Source organism: Manduca sexta, chromosome 28, assembly GCF_014839805.1.
Source record: "Manduca sexta isolate Smith_Timp_Sample1 chromosome 28, JHU_Msex_v1.0, whole genome shotgun sequence".
Taxonomy (NCBI): Eukaryota; Metazoa; Arthropoda; class Insecta; order Lepidoptera; family Sphingidae; genus Manduca; species Manduca sexta.
Window position 1 is genome coordinate 2,285,072 of NC_051142.1, and position 23,445 is coordinate 2,308,516.

Here is a 23,445-nt window from a genome sequence, read left to right on the forward strand (position 1 = left end):
AAAATTATTATTAGACACCATTGTGTCGAACTGAACAAAATACGTTTGATGGATTTTATTATACGATGGATTTAACTAGCTGATGTGTGGAGTGTGTAAAATATGCACGATATTGCGGTCAAAAAAGGCAAACATGCAAACAAACTTTCGTATAGGGGAAATCTTAATGAAATAATATTAGCCATGTATTGTATTATACTGACCCACTGCTGGACACGGGACTCCTCTACTACTGAGAGGGATTAGGCCTTAGTCCACCACGCTAGCCTAGAGCGGACTGGTAGACTTCACACATCCTCAAAATTCGCATAGAGAAAGTCTCAGGTATGCATTTTTCCTCACGATGTTTTCCTTCACCGTTAAAGCAATCGATAATTCACAAAGAATGCACACATGATTTTAGAAAAGTCATAGTCTCGGCAGGCCGGTCCACTCCTAACTAGGCTATCGCCGCTTATAATGCAGCTTGAGTCAAACTATGAGTCAATAATTATAATCGTAAATAAAGTGTTGCTATTACGTTACCTATCTCAACGTTACACCTAAACATTTCAATTGAGCTGTCTGAACCGGATATACACAAGCTGATCGCGGAACGCAACACACTTACGTGGGCCACTATGGCGGATTTTAACATCTTGTGTACGGTGGTCGCTATCCGGGCGGATATAAAATATATCCTACCATTAGCAAAATAAAACATTTTAGGCCGCTTTAAAATTAAATTTAAAAAATAGTGACGAGTGACGCAGTAGAATGAGGTAGTCTAAATGCTCCGTTGAAAGGAACAGTTTTAATGCACGCAAGTAAAATAATATTTATGAAATACTAACATTTTAAAACGCGTCTTAATTAATGTGAACCTTTTGGTTTCACTGTAAAGAGTCGGTCGCGTCGGCTTGCCCGATTTAAACGTTTTAATTTCATATGTTCATATATTTACTGGATTATATTTTGGTTATTAGTGACTCCTTTATAGTCGCTTAGATTATTTTCAACGGGCAAATGGGCTACATAGGGTATTAATAAGTAAAATTCACACGCAGTTCCCTTGTCTTGTCAAATGTAATGCAATAAAATTTTGAAGCACACGTATTTCAGGTTTAAACCTCCAAGACATTTGCAAAATGATTTTATAAAATTTTGTATTAATTTTTATTATATCTACAACGAAATATTAAAGTTTGCATCTTAACCCGTAAAGCCATTTATGTCATATGCGGATAAATTTATTTGACTATATTTTGAAATACATAACGTCACATAAACAAGGCAAAGGAAACAGATACATTATAAACCAGGCTTGCCATAAGGCAGGCCTGGTTCAGAGCATCAGCCCAAGGGACTTGTTTAAGGAATCAATAATTTAAACAAGGAGTAAGGAAGTATGAAGGTTTCCTTTGCCCATCGACGACTAAACCCTACGTTTGACGTCACTGTCGGGTAAAATAGTTCCGAGTTAAATTCACTTTCCCAAACCATGCGTCGAATAAAACTAGGGTTTTCAAACACACTTTTTGATTTTTTGTTATAGTATTATACTTATTTGTACTATCGCTATGGAGTTTGTGCTCGGTATGGCAATATGTCTATCGTATGTAAATATGTGATAAAGTGGCATAAAAGCTCAGATTGTGGGTGTTCTTTTTGCGTCTCAACAAAACATTTATAATTTCGTGAAATGGTTATCAATTAGTATAAGTATCAAAATATGCTATACCTAATCGCTAATTGCATCAAGCCTGGATTCGAGAAATTCCTTTACCAATAAGAAGCGGCAATCTGAGTGCTCTAGACTTTTCCCAAAGGCTTTCACAAACAAAGCCGCTATAACAGGCAAAGAACTTGAGCACACCACAGCGTGGTGGCGTTTTCTGTACATTAGCGTAACACTCGTTCGTTTCATAACAAATATTAAAAGTATCTCAACAGTGCAAACCCTAGCCAAGACGCATTCTAAAGTGTGTGGGTGTTTTTTCTTTTGGTTTCTGTGTTAATTTGTACTGCATGCCGCGTTTAATTACTCCGCCGTGCATTACTAACCAAGGTCCACGATAAACTTGATTTACGAACGTCTTTGATTCCGTTTCGCCCGTCTTTTATAAATATGTGATCATTGTTTTGTAATGTTTAGTTTTTCGTCTACGCATGGAAACAGAAATACTAATTTTCGCTTGTAGTTTGAAGCGATAGATGGTACCTACTTTCTTTAATAAATGGATGGTAATCTAGGTTACGTTTTAAAATGGCTCTGGGTTGGGTCCCTACCAATATAATGCCGTTATACCGACTTAAACCTGCGTAGGCCTGCTTCTGTGCACGTGAGACGGTTCTGGGGGGTCGAGAATGGATGTGAATTCGCCGGACCCGTCTCCGCACAGTGCCAGTTCGCGGCTCATCGCTTTTGGGACATAGACTTCCCTTTCCTTAATGGCAGCATTGGCACCATTCGTCGAACTAAGGCAGCGTGTTCCCCGCTGCGCAGCTACGACTCCCAATAGCCCCCTTTTATTCGCCTCTTGCGACAGCCAGAAGATATGCCGGAATTCTTTAAATGCTCCGATATCACAGGGCGGTGGGCGCAAGTCAATCTTCAGTCCTGTGCCTCCTCTTTCTTGTTCCTACCCCTGTAGCAATTAGGATAAAGAATTTGCCTGTATAACTTACTCTTACCAAAATTATAATAAAAGCGATAACTTGTAAAAATGTTTGGATTTTGTTAAAAGTAAATTGAGTAACAGCTGAACGGATTTGGATAAAATTGGTCCACGAATAGACCTACCCTGCCTTAAAATATTTTCCCAGTAATTTACTCCCAAAGGAAATTAAATAGTGTCATATAGATAACATAATTTGTTTTTTATCCAATGGGACATTTTAACTTTTATACTGGGAAGGGTCGATCATTCCGCCGAAGCCGCAGGCAATACCTAGTTAGATATAAAAATAGAAGCGACATCTTCCACATATAGACACAAAAATCGCGAGAAGCAACCCATTATCTTCACACGCCAGCGGCCGCGCGCGAGGGCTGTTCGACTGTGAATACATTGTGTCTGAAGACGCCTGCTTGCTGACTTATCGCTAATTATAGAGATAAATGCGAAAGCATTTTTATAAATCTATGTTTTAACTAGGTTGGAGCTGTGATTATTATTGGAAATTTTGTTCAGTTTCGTTATTCTTCTAACTTTGAAATAAATGATGTTGGATTGGTAGAGAATGTATGTAAAAAAAATCTCTTATACCTACATAATATTTTTTAATATGTATTTAATATTTTCCAACTCTTCCCTATCTTTCTATTTGATTAATTTCGTTGCGGGATAATGACAAATTAGTTTTCCCTGAAACTCGCCGAGCTTCACCGCTCGGTGTCATAAAATGCGTGCCACTGCTGATCCTGGCTTACAGGAGTTTTAGTGGCGGGAAAGTCTGTCGAAATTACCCATAATATATGGAAACCTGGCTTTGGCTTGAATACATAATTATAATACTGAATGAGTAAGGTATTTATTACTGTAGCTTGAAATGAAATTTACATTTAATTTTTACTTGGTATATCAGAGTAACATTATGTTAGTTGTATAAAAATATGCAAGTGTCGCCATCTAGTCGAGCGTACACAAATTGATTTGATTGTCTATTGCCTATATAAAAATAAAGTTAAGTTTACCCTACGATATAACCAAAACGTGGTCAACAAGAGACGGTGCCTTGACGGTATCATTATGTAAGTATTCACTGACCAAAGTTTAGTAATCACTTCGAAAAAACCGTGTACACAAATAGAACGCAAAAGTGTTACACCAAGAAACAACGATAAAGCCGTCATTGTGTGTGCAGTTGCTCTAGATCATCCGCGGCGGTTAAAATGGCCGACGAAAGGTGCAATCATTGTTAGCGTCCATAAACAGTTTATGGTACGTCTAGCCGGATGATTTTATTTGTTCTGGTGCACGCCGATGCGTTTGGATGGATTCGAATATGATTTTGAGGTGTGACCCCCCAGGAAAATAACAATCGAATTGTTTTTCATAAAATTGATTCTGTTGAAATGTGTGATAATTTTTTTTGCCAGAAATGATACTTGATGGAATATATTATTTATACAGCTACGTACGCATTATTTAGAATTAATAAAAACAATAAAAAATTACATAATTATCAACTTTTGCTATAGTTTTTGTTTCATATCTTAGCTATACTACACCTTACTACATATTATGAAACGTTAAACTTATGGTCCAACGTAAAACAGTATTTTTTAAATTTTAAGTTACAGGAACCGTAACTAGTCTTTATGGGCAGGCGTTGTACTCACCACTGGGACCATGCCCGTCTTACCATTAAGGTGGTAGCTCAAGGTCCATTTTCATACATTTTGTTTCGGCTTTAATCTGGGTAACTAAACAAGTATTGGCAAGTAAAGAATTTAAATTCACGTCTAGTTAGTGATTAGTTCTCGCAGTTGAAGAAAAATGTAAAAATAATTAATAATCATGGATATTTCGGCCTTTAAAATTTAATATGACGAAATTTTAAAGGCAGAAATATCCATGATTATTAATTATTTTTACATTTTTCTTTCAACTGCGAGAACTAATCACTAACTAGACGTGAATTTAAATTCTTTACTTGCCAATACTTGTTTAGTTACCCAGATTAAAGCCGAAACAAAATGTATGAAAATGGACCTTGAGCTACCACCTTAAACAACCTAATAATGACCTCCCGCTCTGCGCTCCCATACGGCCCTGCACGAAAAATGCTTTCTTTTACAACAATTTTCGGTACAGTATTTCTGTACATATGTTGAAAGATGTTTTATTGTTCGATATAAAAATACGTTTGAGTGAATGAGATTAGCGAAGGTGCGGTTTATAGCCGGTCTCACGTTTGTTCATACACTCGTAAAATATCAGATTTCATGGGAATTTCTACTTATATTATTGATTCGTATTCATCTATTGTAGTTATGACATGTAGAATTGACTTAATAAAAAATACTTTTTAGTATTGTCGCGTGTTCAAAGCTTCTAAGTATGTGCTACTAGCGCCATCTAGTTATAACGCCATAAAAGTTTAAAATTTAGAACAAAAATCAAGCTGATAATATTGATTCCAATTAAGAATTCTCGTTTTGTATTTGTTTTTAATTTTAAAATAAATTACAGACTTTAAAATTTAAGGTCTCGTTTTCATATTTCAAATATTTTATTAATGTATTCAATAGTAATAATTATAGGATAGTCAAAACAAACATATCATGTAAAAGAAAAGACTGCGTTAATTAATTTATAACAAGGTGTTTTTCTAGATACACAGTGGCTGCCCCCGATACAGGACATGCCAAAAGGAATTACCCGATTCGACGGATTTTTCTCCATAATTACTGTGTACGCTGCAGTCAGATACAATATTGGATTACTCCTACAAATTCGGGACCCTCTCTAGCTGCGTCTTATCAAAAGTACCAGAAGTTTTTGCATTGCAAACACATTACCTTGCTCCGCCTGTTCATAGGTATAAGAAAATCAAGCAGTTTATTCTACATTTCAGGCAATGCTGTTCTACGCGCCTCGCTGGCTGTGGAAGTCGTGGGAGGGCGGCAAGATCCGCGCGCTCATGATGGACCTCGACGTCGGCGTGTGCACCGAGATCGAGAAGAAGACCAAGAAGAAACTGATCCTCGACTACCTGTGGGAGAACCTGCGGTACCACAATTGGTGGGCGTACCGCTACTACCTCTGCGAGGGACTCGCTCTTGTCAATGTTATAGGTCAGTCATATAATATTTTTTTAGATATTAATATGGATTTATTATAAACAGACTCTTAAGATGCTGCCCTCAATTCGAGTCTCAACTAATCACGTATTTGAAAGCGAAAATGAAAACGGCCTTTAGTTTCATAATACCTTGAAGGTCGTGAAATTACAACCAAGCTCCTTAATAAAAAATAATATTAATATCAGCCCTGTATTATATACTGTCCCACTGCTGGGCACGGGCCTGCTCTACTACTGAGAGAGATTAGACCTACCACGCTGGCCTAGTGCGGATTGACAGACTTCACATATCCTCAAAATTCCTATAGAGAACTTCTCAAGTACGTTCCTCACGTTGATTTCCATCACAGCTAAAGCAAGCGATAATTTACAAATACACAAATGATTTAAGAAAAGTCAGAGGTGTGTGCCCTTGGGTTTTGAACCTGCGGACATTCGTCTTTACAGTCCACAACCAACTAGGCTATCGCCGCAACATCACTACATAGTATAAAACAAAGTCGCTTTCTCTGTCCCTATGTCCCTTTGTATGCTTAAATCTTTAAAACTACGTAACGGATTTTGATGCGGTTTTTTTGAATAGATAGAGTGATTCAAGAGGAAGGTTTATATGTATAATAACATCCATTAAATAGTGGAGAAATACTGTTATTTTGTTATGTTATACCCGTGCGAAGCCAGAGCGGGCCGCTATGTTTTTATATACAACGTTCACAGTTTTTCTATAGTGTATTTAGTATCAGCATTGCACCCGTGCAAGCCGAGGCGGGTCGCTAGTTTAGTATAAGAGACAAATACATCTCATTATGCGCCACACGTATCCGGCGGCACCTCGTGTCCGCGACCGCATGGAATCTGTATTGTGCTGTAAAACTCCTTCATGTGTGTTTTAATTCAATATGTTATGATTTACGGACTTCGGCTCGGCGTTACGCACTCCGCGATTCTCAGAGCTAGGAACGGCGGAGTGTGCAGCATCTGTGCTTACTTTTTTACTATACATTTCAGTAAAGTTGTAGTAAGTGAAAAAAATATATCTCAATATATTTTACGTGCTGTACTCCGAATTCCGATTTATACGCCCAATGTCTTTCATTTTTTTTTTATTCGTAACGAAAAGTGCGTTTCACAGGAATATGTGCATAATTGGAAATCAAACGCGAAACAAAAATTTATAATTAGGTTATTTAAATATACATCGCCTAACTTATAATTTTTAAACGTGTTTAGAACAGAAAATGAAAAAATAAAAAACAGTTAATTTACAAATATAATTAATAAAATATGTAAACAATTAAAATTCACAGTATTTTTTCCAAATAACTTGTTTTATCATAAGTTATTTTTGTGAAAGTTGCTCCCAATCCTGCAACTCTGCTAGACACTATCTCCCCGAGCGTAGGTAGTTGAAGATTCCGGGCGTGCGCGGCGGCATATGGCCCTCTGATATTTCACTTTAGGACATGTTTAGGGCGGCGCGCGGGCCAGCAAACCCGCGGTATTACGCCATACAACTCATTGCGAACCTTATCTATATATTGTTGGAAACTGAAGAAAGTCGATAAAAAAAATAAAATAAAAAGAACTATCACTGGCTACAGAAATACTTTCGCCAATAATTCACCATCCAACCGATCGCTACGACTGTCCACGACCAACTGCCTCGGTCTATCAAATGCTCAGTGTTTTTATAGCAAAGGAGTGTCACAAATACCCTCACAACATTTTTTTATTCTAACAATAAAGAATTTGTGTCACCACGAGATAGTCAATCATCAGCCACATGAAATCCATTGTTGAATATAGACCAGTAAAGTAAAAGATTTTAGGATATACCTGTCAAAAGCGTCCTGTAATGTTCATGCGAACTTTATCAAATCAAGATATTTAATATTAATGTATAGTATCTAGTTATATTTACATTGTCCTTCAAAACTCAATAAGAATATACACAGTCGTGTGCCTCTCTTATGTTGGTATCATAGTATACTCGAGCTAATAAGTACCAAATATCATGTAGGTAAATTAGACCTAATTAAGAATGTTTTGGGGAAAATAATGTGATCCTTTACAGCTAATACAGAATGAAAAAAAAACCCTGATGTTTATACATATTATGCAATGATCTAAATTCTAAAATATTCCCCAATTAATTGTTAAACATTTAATTTGAATAAAAACAGTAAATGGAACATCTGTCTTGTATAGACACTTACGTAAGATAAAAGTAATTATACTGAAGAAAAATAAACTGAGCATTTGTTAATATAATTTTGTTTATAAAAGAACTAAGTGTTTATTTAAAAAATAATAAAATACGCAAACGATAAACCATCCAGTACGGGAAACTTTATTATCTTGCAAGCAAATATTTAGAACATTCATTCGTATGGTATTTTTTATCCTGCATGGGGAACTGCAGTGAATTGTGGCTTATGCCAGCCTACGAGAAACTTATATTATAAAGGTTCGATCAATATTATTATTTTTGCCGCTGTACTAATATATGAATTTGCATGCTGTGGTCTCCTATAGTTGAAGAGGCACTTCAAATTGCTAATTGTACAAATGCTACGACATTGTATTTATTATATGCCGTGTATCCTTCGTAGGAGGTCCTTAAATAAATAAATAACTTATCACCGTCCACTGCTGAAGGTATGTATCTCCCCAAGCGATCAACCATCAGGATCTTAACCAGCCAATACCGTCTGTTTTAAGTCGTCTGGCTACCTGATGTTAATTGAACTTCATCGTCCCTACATTACCAGAAGAATTATGGATTCACTGTAAATTTTATAGGTAAGGAAGGAATTAGGAAAGGGAAGGGTATATGGACACTCGGAATCTGAGGAGTGAGAACAAAACTAAACAATAGTAAGGTGTCACGCGATGGATTTCTGATAATAATGTAGCTGACCTATTTATTCTCAGGACAAGCATTTCTACAGCATGATTCTACAATTTTTTTCACACAATATAGTAATTACATTTATATATGCATAATATCAATGTAGCAAGCATATGCGGCGGTAGCCCATTTAGGCTTGGTGAATAATCGCTTGCTTTAACGGTGAAGGAAAACATCGTGAGGAATTTTGCAACCCTGAGATGTTCTCTATAGAAATTTTGCAGGTGTGTGAAGTTTATCAATCTGCACTAGGCCGGCGTGGACTAATGCCTAATCCCTGTCAATAGTAGAGGAAGCCCGTGCCCAGCAGTGGAAAAATATATAATACAGGGCTGATATTATTAACATTACGTAGTACCAAAACTTATGATTATTTAAATAGTAGCCATATTAACACAGCCGGTAATCGCTCCGCGAACGATAAATGCATAATATTAGCTCGTGCCTCGCACTGAACTAATTAAAGCTAAAATAAACACACACAAATAGATTTTATATCCAATACGAGTTACGCGTTACGTTAAAAATAACTATACAGTTAACGGAGGTGTAACATTTCATATGGATAGCGGAATATATTGCAAGGTGTTCAGGATTTGTTTAACCTAAAAATTGTGTTCTTGCACCTAAAGGTTGGTGTCTCGGTCATTTAATTTATGAAGTTTTACCAATAGCAGAGTGAAATATTTAGTGTCCGCCGATGGGTTAGGCAAAAAACCACGTATCGATGTTACAAAAAAAGATTTAGTATCTGATATTATATAAAACAGAGACTCTCTTTTTTTTGTCAAGAAATAACCTAAATGTAGGGAATTGAAGCGAGAGTTCCATATTGTTTCGTCCGCGTCAGTTAACTTCGTGGCCCACATAAAGGGCTCGCATGAGCAGCAAATTTTACTGTCTGCACCGTATGTTATTGAGACCGAGGAAGCGACCGCAGCAGCCCATAGAATAACAAAGCAAGTTTCAACTTTCTGCCCGCCGTGTCGTCTGTTTAGTTCTGTTGCTCCATTTGTTTTTGTAATACTGATAAGACTGCGCGAGTCACCGCTCCAGAAATTATAATACTTAACTTTTTTTTTTGCACACTGCTGCGTGGCGGAAGAAATAGACAAAGTGCGAGCACTTATCATACTCTCACATACATGGCCTGCCGCCGATGCACATCGATCTATATATATTTCTATGATACATTAAACTGATTTGTATGATTCCAGGGCAAATGTTCCTGATGAACCGGTTCTTCGACGGAGAGTTCATGACCTTCGGGCTGGACGTCATCGAGTACATGGAGTCCGATCAGGAGGATCGCGTGGATCCCATGATATATATATTCCCAAGGTAATATCTACATAAGTGTAATATCTGGAGAAGGGATATTTTGGCTCGCATCTCATTGGGATGAGTAATTATGATTTTTATCCACGTGTGTACGAGAGTTTCTCTCATGTCAAATGCACTGTCTTGATCTCAAAGAGAGATGATTAAGGTACCTAATAGAAAATTTGTTTACAAGTAATTAAATTAATTTCTTTCTAATGTCTTATTTCCAAGGTAAGGATTTCTTTACGTAAAAATAAAATCATAGGCTTCAGACATCTGTATTTTGTAACTGTTAAATAGAGAGTCAAACTCTATAATATCTTGGGGCGGAACACCTATAACGAAAAGTGAATCAGCTGCGCCTCTTCCCTACCCTTTTAGAGATAACGTGAAACATGTTTTTATAGGAGAGAAAGTCTTCGGAATCCTAGTATAGAATCTAAGTATCTCTCATGATATTAGCCCCGATGGTAAGGTGTGATTCTCAAGTGAAATTGTATCCACAGATTTTTGTGTAAAGGTATTTTATATTGCTTTGTTATAATTTATCGTGTAGCATGTCGATTCTTATCGTCTAAAAGGATTCTGTTGAGTCGTCAATGTTAAAGACCTGCTGAATGGCAACTGCCTTTAACGATCAAAGTTCCAACCGCAGTATGTTACACAACTCTGCAATATTTTAACATGTAATAAAGTGGTGCGTATCATTTTCAGAATGGTGAAGTGCACGCTGTTCAACAAGTTCGGCTCGTCGGGCGAGGTGGAGCGGCACGACGCGCTCTGCATCCTGCCGCTCAACGTGGTCAACGAGAAAATCTATGTTTTCCTCTGGTTCTGGTTCGTCATCCTCGGCCTACTCACTTTCATCACCCTCGTTTACCGGGTGATCATCATATTCTCGCCGCGCATGCGCGTCTACATGATGCGCATGCGCTTCCGGCTGGTGCGCCGCGACAACGTCGACACCATAGTGCGCCGCAGCAAGATGGGCGACTGGTATCTTCTGTACATCCTCGGCGAGAATCTAGACTCGGTGATCTTCAGGGACATCATGCACGAGTTCGCGAACAAGTTGAACCACAACTACCAGCACCACATCCACGGCGTGCCGGACGCGTGACCTCCGGTGCCCGGGTGGGTGTTCCACACGTGACTGACGTCCCTGCAGCGCGACCTGGAGCCGCCCGTGTGACGCGCCCCTAGCGCGCCCCGGCTCGCACCCGTCGTGCTGCACCGGCCTGCACCGGCCGCACACCGGTCGTGCACCGGTCCCGCACCGGCCCTGCATCGGCCACGCACCGGCCATCTCGTGCCAGAGACTTCTTTACGACACTTTTTAATCTATATGTAACAGTGCAATTCTAAACACGCAATAATAGTTTGTATGTAATCTATAAGAATGTGATCTCAGAATCCTGTCGAAGCCTTTTGTCACAGCGGCGGCTCCGTTAGTGTACTAGTGTTCTGATTTTTAGAAGTATTTTGATTCCTAGCCTCGCCGAGCGTAGTGGGCCGTTCCCGAAGCTTTGTCCTCTATAGACGGTACCGCGGTAAGCACGTTATGCACACAATTTTCCATTTTGTACACGACTCACACGCCAACATGTCGACAGAGCAATCGTGACGATCGCAATAAGCGTTGTGGTAGAAGATGCCGGCCGCCGCATGCAGCGTGCCACATTGTGACGCAGCGAAGACGTTTGAGCATCCCCAGAGCACGTAGAGTTCACGCGAGCCAAGCTGAGGCTGCTTGAATGGTCACCCTGATGCACAGCTCGGACTGAATCTCCTTTAAGCGCGTACACTCCGTCAGCTCAAGGGGCGGGTTGAGGTGTTTCGACTCGGCCCGAGGCTGCCTCCAGTGGATTCGAACTTTTGGCGTCGCGGCGCTTGTCAATGATAACTACAGTGACGTAACTTTTGCGTGTCAAAAGACATTTCTACGTTAATTGTAATGTATAACGAACGAATTTTATATTAGAACACAATTGTTTAACATAGTATCTCACTGCCATCGTGACGCAGTCGGGCGGCTGTCTCCTACTGTTTGGTTTATGTCCGCATCTGTGTTTATATACTGATTGACGCGATTTTCGTAATATTTTTAGAGTTTTATAAACTATTCAATCTATTGTTTCTATTAATTCAGCTTTACATTTTTAGATAGATATTTCTTTTAGAATCAATTTTATATTTTTTATTTATTTCTCGCGTAGGAAGCGACTCGTGCAAACGTTCCTTGTAATGTTTGTTTTGTAAAAAATTTTGCAAAATTGTTTTATCATCGATGATGGGAGTTAGTTGTGCCTAATTTGTTACCTCGTAGACGGAATGTATTGTTACAAAAATTGTTGTGTTCGTATGATTATTAGTAGATTAATGACTCTTGAACCAAAATGAGTGAACTATAATATTTGAGAGTGAGTCTTTTTTAATATTAAATATAATAGGGTTTGGAGGCAATGACTTTTGGTTTGAGGTGTCAAGTATTGTATATGTAAAAAGGTCATGTTAAGGAATTAATCAACGCTGTTTGGATCGTTTGCGTGTGTTGTTCTGTCACAATATTTATCTAGAATTCTGCCTTTTCTGGAGTTATTCTGCTACTCTCAACTTGTTTATTTATTTCTGATGACAATTTATTTTTTATGCGTTCACATAAAATATGGATAATTTTAAAGAAGTTTATTTAACAAAATATATAATAATATCGAAGCTAAGGTCAACAATCAAATGCCAATTTGTAACAATAAGTATTTTTAACACCGGTTTAGAAATAGAAGCTAAAAAATAATCATTTATTCTTTTTTGAGTTCAGTTTTGGTATTTTGACAGAACACGCACCAATAAATGTTAATTTTTGAACAAAATGTGTTAAGCAATAGAATGGGATATCAGTATTGTATTTATTAATCTAAAGCCAAATATTGTGCCAAAAATAATTCACAATAGCGAAGGAAGGTGTTAAGCGAAAATGGAAGTTACCATGGGAGATATCGAATAAATAATATAAAAAACTATTCAAGCATTTTATTTACATCCTAAGAAATCTATGAGATATTACCGTAACATAACGGTTAAATAGAAAAACGTCGATTTAAACAACACTCTAGATCCTAGTCAAAATTCTTAATTACAAAGATAAAAGTATTTTTTTTAGAATTTTATGTAAATCTCGTAAAAGTAACGAATATTCTAGACTAGCCTAAGTGGTTCATTGACACACATTAGACCAACGTGAGCATCTTCTATCTGAATTTTAGCTTAATAAGACGGAAGGACCCTTCCCATGGCTACAGTAAGTACAGAATAATAAAGACCTCTGTAATATAAACAACTATAATTTATTTAATGAAACATAGGCATCAGTCACTGGATTAAGAGGCCATCTGCATTAGTGATATTGTCGGATGGGCAGACTACTCTTTGACAGCAGTCCGGGTAGGGCTTGCCCTTCTCTTCAAGTACTGTGCACGGTGGCAGAGCTTCGACAAAACCGCATCTGAAAATTCAGATATATACGTATCTTTAGCAGATATACGCTTACAGAAGATAGAGTTGATCACTTATTATACAGTTAGACAGTTAATTTGTGTAGCTCATCATAAAATGTAAAAAACAAACTTTATTTTCTTATTGAAATGAAATTAAATGATTTATTTGAACGTGTAAAATTTTATTAGGTTTCATCAATATTAACAACCACCAGTTCGGAAAGCAGTTCTCACCAGAGAAGGCAAGAAACTCTGGCGTTTCTCTATTCAAAATTAGTTTAAGGCATAAATTAGAAAAAAAAAACAATTCGTTTTTTATTGTTGTTTAGCAATTCATTAATATGTATGTTCGTAAAGTAGGTAATAAATGAATACCTGTTTTTATTATTCAAGCATAACCAAACTAGGACCGTAAAGATGCTTCTCTACAACTCGTTAACGCTAATAGAAAATAAAAAAAATGGATTTTCTTTTTATTGCTTTGAATAACGAGACGAGTTTGCCGTTCGCCTAATTGTAAGCGATACCACCGCCCATGAACAATAGAAACCTATCTAAGTCTGTCGATCGCATATCTAATTCCCTTATATTTTTTTTTGTTAACGATTGTTAGAAGGAACTATTTTCGGCCCTAGGCGATCCATTTGCTCTTATGCTTGCCTATACAATTAAAATAAATTCACTAAAATATTTTACTGTTAATAAGACTAACACCTACTTTGAAACGGAGGCATGAATCATCCCATTAATATAACAGGATACATTTTGTCTACGTTTTACGATTAAAATCTGTTAGTATTTATTGAACGCAGCTTAGGTAACTTTAATGTTCATTTTTACCACGCGGAGCACTGCTCTATCTTCCCGCCCTACTCACTGGGATTTATAGCCGTGAAATAGCATGTAATTTTTCCAATATACATTTATTTCTAATTATTTTATTATTTGTTCACATGCAATTCCTTCAAACCAATCGATGATTTGTTTCATATAATTTATGCATAATATTTGAATTGGAAACCGATGCTAAATCCTTGCTCGCTAATGACTAAGTGAAGAAGAATAACTTCTCTACTTAAGATCTTAATAGTACAATACTCACGAAGCGTAAGATAAAGACTTCTCGTAGCAGAAGTATTCAAGGCACTCCTTCTTGGAAGATCTTCCCTGCCCAAACGGAACCACTTCGTCTAGCTCTTCGACGTAACAACCTTCTGCTTCCTCTGTCAAAAAGAAATACCTTTGTCAATAAATTCTTAAACGTAAACAGGGGCGGAGCGTTCTTTTTCACACCTATAATTGTCCGTACAAAGCCCTGAAGAGAAAAAAAAGACCATTTCAACACATAAGAGTCGCACTCCCTAGCCACTGATACATACAAGTAAAGATAAAAAAATCTAACATTTCATCTTACGCATTTCGCCGCTCCCCTAAAAATGCGAACAGCCCCCCAGAGTATGAGGCATTGAACGTAAAGATTCCTAAATTCCACTCTCATCCCTCCCTATAAGTCGTTTCAGACTAAAAATTATAAATCTATTACCACATTTGACTTGACTAATTTACACACGCTTTTTATCGATAGAGGGCGAGCCCATCGACTCACTAATTTAACCAAAAATGAAAGGACTCTCCCAAACGCCCGGTGACATCACTTGGAATAATGTGAGTATAACGTAGTTTTTGTTTGTTGTTGATTCGTTGACAAACGAGTGTACTGTGTCCTTCGACACCCAATCACCAAAATAAATTATGTTTATAATCAGCTTACTCCGAGAAGCCACTTAAAAATATTCCTTATATCAGATATTCGGGTTGCTGGGTAGAGTGGTTTACTGGTGGTAGATCTCTCATATACGAGAGTCCGCATGGGTAGGTATCACCGCAATGTCTATTTCGACCGCGAAGCAACAGTGTGTAGTCACTGTTGTGTTCAGGTTTGAAGGACATTGTAACCAATGTAACTACTGGACATAATGACACTTAACATCTCACGTCTCAGGATGTCGACCGCAGTGGAGTACCAAACAGTATTTTATAATTCAAGGTGTTTCTACTATTTATGGTCGTATCATCAGGCTTACCATCAGGCTAACGGCAAGCTCGTCTCGTTATTCAAAACAATAAAAAAACGACGATTTATCTCACAATACCTACAGTCTTACTTATAAAAATATCGAAAAGCTATGTTTAGTTACGTCTTGACTAAACTGCTCTTAAACTTGTAATCACAGGAGATGTTTAATTTTGACAACTATTTAAGCAATCCGTAACCACGTCTTAACGCTAAAACAAATTTATAAATAAAATTTTTGGTAATCGGTGACAAAGCAATTGATTAAAACATAAGACAAGTTCATAAGTAAGACTGCTAATGTTTACAAAAGTAGAAATTCCCACTTTAAGTGTTATCTAACTTAGTCAAGGTGACCTGTCGCCAGACAAAACATCGTAAATGTTGATGTTGATAATTACTATGAGAAAGCATTATATACATATTGATATTATTATCTGATTCGTATAAGACCTTTCTACACTTATACAAGTTATATGATGGTCTTGCTATCGAAAAATAAGTCAGACGTTAAAGGAACACCTTGACCCCAACATTTGCCAATTCCTACTAAATCCATCTGTGCCATTATATTAAAATAAAACTGTCAAATTAATGTCTTTTTAATGAATACCTATAAATAACGAAGATGTCATATAGCAAGCATTCATTTCTTTATTGTTCACTACTAGTCTATCGACCCTTATTATTTGATCTTAGCAGAGGCATTATTACTATTTAAATTTTAGACAATGCGTAGCGTACAAAGTACGTAACGCACCACGTCGCGTTTAAGATAATAGAAATTCGCATACAGAATACCATTCTACGCAAATTTCATGAAGATAAATTAAATGCATACGAAATAAGTTATTTTAATAATATCAGCTCTGTATTATATACTGTCCCACTGCTGGGCAGGAGCCTATTCTGCTACTGAGTGTGCTAATTGGTAGACTTCACACACCCTTAAAATTCGTATTCAAAACTTCTCGGGTATGTGTTCCCTCACGATGTGTTCCTTCGCCGAAAGCAAGCGATGATTCATAAAGAATACACACATGATTTAAGAAAAGTCGAGGTGAGTGCCATTGGGATTTGAACCAGCAGATATTCGTCTCGGCAGTCTGTTTCACACCCAGCTAGGCTATCGCCGCTCATCGACGGAATAAATTACTAAATCCCAATTCAATACTTACTGAATTTTTCAGGTTTCGGTTGATGCGGACCGAGCGATATTGAACTATAAACTATAGGTATGAAGATGCACAACACTACAACACTTCGCAACATCATGTCGTGGAATAATGTTCGATACTGACAACTCGTATGGCCGGTTGCACTAAAAAATAATCGATAGTTGACTAAGCTTTGTCGACTTCATGACGATTGCAAACGACTCCGATGAACACAGACCAAACTAGATGTCTAGAACTGTACTCAAGAAATCAAATTTAAATAATAATATAAAGTATGTATAATGTATATAAACATAAAATAATCACTTAATTCTAGTGGTAGGATGTTTGTATCCACTTGGTTTTATTCACATTCGCCCATATACCGCCTGCTGGATTTCAGCGCCTGCAATTCTTGCAAAACAGTTTTTTACGACGCTGTTGGTGCCCCGTGATTCGCAATCGCAACCTCCACGTGGACACCAATAAGCCGACCATGCGGCACTTAATGCAAATGGCCACTAAACCCTACTTCGATCGGGTAGCAAACCACCCGAATAAATTATTCCGTCAACCGAATTACACTCCATTCCACTGTGCTAGATGGAGACAGCGTTCAGTTCTAACCGACCCAGAGGACGATATCATTTTGGCCATTCGCCGTAAGGACCAGTTCTTGAAACTCTCACACTGCACAAGAACGCAGTCTGTTCAGAGTATAAACGGCACTAGTGTACAAGCGAGAGGACATAATAAGCGACGCCATTTTAGATTCGTTTCTTTAATGAAATGGGTTATAGATATTTCGTTTCTTCCCAAAATCGTTGATGTCTCCATCGTTCCCAGTGGCCGTTCTGAGCCGAGGTTCGTAACCAGTTAGTGGGTTGCATGGTCACTTAATTAAAAGGGTTGCGAGCGCCTAAATCACTCATCCGAAAGTCCGGTGTGTTTGTGTAAGTCGCTTGTCAGGCTAACAAACGTAAGTCAGGAAAAAACGGGTGTAAGTTAATCTAAAATTACCAGCATAATGTAACCTAACTGATATTACCTATTTTTTATACATTGACAGATTTAACATATGTTTTTATGACCTGTCGATAACCTTCCTCGGTCTGCAAAATATCAAATGAAATATCTAAATAAAGAAGTTTTAAGGTCACGTCCCAAAACCAATTTTGTTTTATTCTTTCGGTTTGATACCACATTGTAAGAAAACTAGTTTTTAAAATATGTATATATATTCATTGATTGCGTTCAAAACTATTTTTACGAATGCAACCGATGTTTATGTTTTCCTTAATCAGTTCTCAGTACTTAAAAAAAATTCCCACAAGAGGACACGATATATACGTGTATATCGCGACTCACGACCCAGTCTCGCGATTTAGCTATCAAACAATAAAAGCTTAATTAAATCTTGGAATTATATTATCGGCGCTCAGAGTTTATGATGTAGGTAAACTATTATATTTTTGTCTCTACGCCGCCCCTGAGGGTCTACTTCGATAAACGAACTTCGGATCGTTGCGTGAGTCCGAAACGAAGAAACGACGAACTTCGAATTTAACTCTACTCTCAAACTATTTCGGATCCGTCACCGTTCTGTAGCTTACCTCGGTGGTAGGATCAATTCTCCGTATTTTTTTTAAGAAAGCAGTGGAATTTTATCCTCGCAGGTGGTTTTAAAAAGTATAACTATAAGTTCTTACAAATTCCATGTCTTAAATATTGCGATGAACGGATCCAATCCGTTGTCGAATCCGTCGTCGGATCCGTAACACTTCGTAGTAACAAAACGTGCAAACCGTCATCCGAAAATACAGATTTCGTTTTGCGAAATTGACCCTCTGATTGCCTGGTAGAGGATGACTGTGGCACTAAGTCCGCCTTTATATCCTATGTGTAACTACTATTATATAAAACTGAAGAGTTTGTTTGTTTGAACCCGCTAATCTCAGGTCCTACTGGTTTGAATTGAAACATTCTTTCAGTATTGGATAGCCCATTTATTGAGAAGGGCTATAGGCTATATAAAATTATGCTATGACCAATAAGAGTGGAGCATCAAGGAAAATGTTACCAAAACCAGGAAAATGTATTCCTTTTAAGAGCTTCCGTTGCGTGTGCTGCGTAAACAGTTAAAGTTACGCAACAATCATGAATGACAGAATGGTTCCTCTTAAAAATTTCTAATATATATATATTTAAAAAAAATATAGTTAAATTGAGAACCTCCTCCTTTTTTTAAGTCGGTAAAAACAAAAAAGACCCTATCGCATCTGTCAGTTTGAACACGATAAACTCAAAAACTTACCAAACGGATTTCGATGAAATTAAATATGAAAATAATTTGAGATTCGGGAAGGACATAGGTTTCTTTCTATTCCGGAATAATGTATAGCGGGACTTTTATCCCGAAAAACTCTGACGCTGACGAAGCCACGAGCAAAAGCTGGTTTATGTCTAAATGGTAAATCCTAACATATTATAAAACAAAGACCCCCGCCACGTCTCTCTGAATGCGATCCTCAAAAACTATCCAAACAGATTTCGATAAAAATTAAAATGGAGATTATTTGAGACCCTGGGTACCCTACCCAGGTAGGCTTTTTTATCCTTTACAAATATATAACGGGTAAAGATCCATTATATATTTTTTCTTCCAGGATTAAAGGATCTTGGAAGAACTCTTTCACGCAAACGGAGCCGTGAGCAAATGCTAGTGAATGAAAAGCTACATTGCACTAAGATTACACATCAGGGGCCGCGTCCGATACTCGCTCGGATGACACTATACTCCCGTGTGTCGACATTAGGCTGTAAGACCGGTGAAACCAACATAATCGTTCCGCTGACCCCTCCAGTGGTGGCAGCGTTCACGATTTTTTTACCGCAAAAAAAAATCACACTGTTGACGGCAACAAAACAAAATTCCCTTAGTGGGAATCAACTATAATCAAAATACATTTGCCCAATAAGCCTTATATGTGCGAAAAATGCATTAAATCCAAATTATGATCCAAATTGTAACGTGTATATCCAGTTTTTTTTTTGGCGATCAAGAAACAATATTCAAGATTCTTTATTTGTTGGATGAGGACAGGTTTGCATCTCACGCCGGCCGCGGCATACTGTGCGGACAAATTAAACAGATTATTGCATCATCGTGACATAATACTAGGTTTTTTCTAATCTGTACGCGGAATGGAATAAATTATACAAATACAATACCAGTGAACTGTTAACATTCAATAAATGTATTATAAAACCGACCACTTTACGCGTAATATAATTGAGATGAAGATGAAGTGGCAACAGCCTATTTGGGTATGGAACGGACTGCTGAGACGAATGTCCGCAGGTTCAAATCCATGGTCACATACCTCTGACTTTTCTAGAATGATGTGTATTGTTTGTGAAATATCGCTTGCTTTAACAGTGAAGGAAAATATCGTGAGGAAACCTGCATACCTTAGAAGTTATCTGTAGGAATTTTGAAGGTGTGTGAAGTCTATCAATCCGCACTAGACCAGCGTGGTGGACTAAGGCGGCTAGAGGAGGCCCTTGCCCAACAGTGGGACCGTATTATATTATATTACCTATATTTACCTACTTGCTGCATCTAACCAATAAAACCAAACCAAAATTTTTTTTTTTAATTCGATAACTCATGTCATCCGAAATTGAAGAGAGTACCGAAATAACCGTGTCACCTCGTTGAATTACATTAAAATTAAAATACTTTATTTATCACATAGGCGAACAAAGTTGCACTTAGGATACGTCAAACCAGTATAGGATTAATTATTATTATTTCTAAATAATAATTAAAATTACTTATATAACTATGGACATTTTTTAAATTAGGGATGAAATTTATAAGGAATAACAAGGTACAAACCAAAGTAGCCAGCTCGCGCTGGTAAGTAGGGGGATATAAAGGGATAACGCGTCGCGATCCTCGCCGGCGAGGACATGAGCCCTAGTCTAGCCAGCCTACCAGCCTTTCACAAGCTACCTATATGATGACTACCCGAAGAAGAAAGGCAGTAAGAAACTCCGGGCTTACTTTTTTGTCATCAATTGTTCATTACATCCTTTATATTTTTTTCCAAGTCTTTCTTGTACATAGTCACAATAGTTATGTAAGTTAATACACACACGTGACCGTTAAAATGGGATGAGAAAAAATCAACGAGAAGGGGTTTAAACTTTGACTGGCATGAAATAAATAAAATAAAATTCAAGGTGGGAAAACATAATTAATACATAAAAGAGGACATTAATAGTTAGGAATAAAAAGGGATTTTAGAAACGAATGACCGCAGGTTCAAAACCCAACGCACACGTTTCTGATTTTTGTAACTTACTAGTACTACGTTAACTATAGTTCACTCAAACGGAGAAGAAAAGCATTTTACGAGCTACTGCGGAATCGAAACATCCTTGGCTGATATTTTTGATTTGAAATGATAATCCAGAATACGAGAAATTGCATATATTGATAATTTGCTTATTGATAATATGACGCTGGTGATGGAATAATATGGGTATGCATGGCCTAACACAGTCTGATTGCTTTAATATTAATGGTATCTATACTATTATATAAAGCTGAAGAGTTTGTTTGTTTGTTTGTTTGTTTGTTTGTTTGTTTGTTTGTTTGAACGCGCTAATCTCAGGAACTACCGGTCCAAACTGAAAAATTCTTTTGCGTTGGATAGCCCTTTGTTCGTGGAGTGCTATAGGCTATATATCATCACGCTATACCCAATAGGAGCGGGGCAGTAATGGCTAATCTCAGGAACTACCGGTCCAAACTAAAAAATTCCTTTTGCGTTGGATAGCCCTTTGTTCGTGGAGTGCTATAGGCTATATATCATCACGCTATACCCAATAGGAGCGGGGCAGTAATGGCTAATCTCAGGAACTACCGGTCCAAACTGAAAAATTCTTTTTACGTTGGATAGCCCTTTGTTCGTGGAGTGCTATAGGCTATATATCATCACGCTATATTCAATAGGAGCGGAGCAGTAATGTCTAATCTCAGGAACTACTGATTCAAACTGAAAAAATATTTTTGTGTTGAATAGTCCTTTGTTTGTGGAGTGCTCAAAGTTATATATCATCACGCTATGACCAATAGGAGCGGAGCAGTAATGAAACATGTTGCAAAAACGGGGAAAATTATGAGTTTTGAGAGCTTTCGTTGCCTGCGCTGCGTAAACGGTTAAAGTTATGCAACAATGATGTATGACGGGAATGTTTCACTTAAAAAGTTCTAAAAAATATATTATAAAACAAAGTCCCCCGCTGCATCTGTCTGCCTGAACGTATTAAACTCAAAAACTACCCAACGTATTAAGATGAAATTTGGTATGGAGACAGTTTGAGACCCTGGGAAGAACATAGGCTCCCGGGAAACTACTACTTTTATAACGGAAAACTTTTGCCTGAAAAACTTTATAACGCGGGCGGAGCCGCGGGCAAAAGCTAGTAGTTGTAATAAAAGCATTGGCATGAAGAAACATACATACCTGAGAATTATAAGCTAAGAAATTCAAAGGTATATGAAGTCAGCTATAAATTTGCAAGCGTGGTGGTTTAAGGCCTTAACCCTGTTAGTAGTTAAGGAGCCCATACTCCGCAGTGATTACACAGAGCTGGTGGTATATTATATTTGAGTACCTAATTGTTATAGTATATACTGCTCCTCTACTACTGAGACGGATTAGGCCTTAGTCTAAAGTAATCCAAAAATTAAGAACATCTTTAAACGAATAAAGTTACAAATAGTCTAAATCTAATGAAAAGAGAAAATTCAAAAGGAGGAGAAAATTCAATTATGATGCGGACGAGTGAACTATCACTGGATAGAGAGATGCACTCGTTTCCCGTTCGATCTTAATTTCTATCAATTTCGATCCTGGTTTGAAAAAAAGATTAATATTTTAATCGTTGTTGCAAATCATTTTATGTAAAAGTACTAAACATAAAAACTCAATAAATTTGTGATAGCGAAGTAATTATTCGGTAAGTTATTATTTGTAAATAGTGTACTATAAGTCATACCACTATACGATAAGATACCTACATAAATAATTCACGAGAAAATAAATTTAAAATAATAAATACGTATATCAATTACTAGAAGTCGACCGGGCGATAATTTGCTTTTTCCTTGTAATATTAAATTGTACCGACAGAAAAGAAAACAAAAAAGTGTCATAAAAATTATGTTTGTAAATATACGAGAATGCATGTACATTGTACACAGTTTATTTATTCATTAATTCGCATTATTTATATATTTTGTTATTTAGTATTTGTTCATGCATGTCCAAGATTCTCGTCGAATTCATTCTGTATTAACAGTGATGTGTGTGCACCAGCTTCTATAAATATTGAGACTATATACAAATATAAAAAAGAAAAACAGTTGACAAAAAGTAAGCCCGGAGTTTCTTTCTGTATTTCCTCTTTGGGTAGTCTTCGCTCAGGTAGCTAGTGATAGGCTGGTAGGATTGCTAGGCTAGCACATATACCGTCCTCACCGGTGAGAATCGCGATGCGTTACCTTTTTATTTTCCCTTACTTAACTGCCCAAGCTAGCTTTTTGTTTACCTTGTCCTTGTTTTTAGTTATTTTAGCTTTTGCTCGCGGCTCCGCCCGCATGAAACGTTTCCCGGAATAAAT

General features: G+C 37.3%; 2 protein-coding genes across 6 annotated transcripts in view; one reads left to right on the forward strand and one right to left on the reverse strand.

The window, feature by feature from the left end:
* Window positions 1-13,044, forward strand: part of LOC115452298 (innexin shaking-B) — a 74,621-nt gene extending 61,577 nt beyond the window's left edge. For all 5 annotated transcript variants that reach the window (XM_037444649.1, XM_037444650.1, XM_037444651.1 and 2 more), the window contains exons 3-5: window positions 5,563-5,782; window positions 9,919-10,042; window positions 10,739-13,044. In XM_037444649.1, coding sequence (XP_037300546.1) covers window positions 5,563-5,782; window positions 9,919-10,042; window positions 10,739-11,144 — 750 coding nt within the window. In that variant the 3' untranslated portion in view covers window positions 11,145-13,044. The remainder of the gene's footprint in view (window positions 1-5,562; window positions 5,783-9,918; window positions 10,043-10,738) is intronic.
* Window positions 13,040-16,930, reverse strand: LOC115452299 (U-scoloptoxin(16)-Ssd1a). Its single transcript, XM_030180777.2, has 3 exons — window positions 16,771-16,930; window positions 14,621-14,741; window positions 13,040-13,526 (listed from the first exon to the last, which is right to left on the reverse strand). The coding sequence occupies exons 1-3, from the start codon at window positions 16,865-16,867 to the stop codon at window positions 13,394-13,396; spliced, it is 351 nt and encodes a 116-aa protein (XP_030036637.2). The 5' UTR covers window positions 16,868-16,930; the 3' UTR covers window positions 13,040-13,393.
* Between the last annotated feature and the right edge of the window lie 6,515 nt (window positions 16,931-23,445).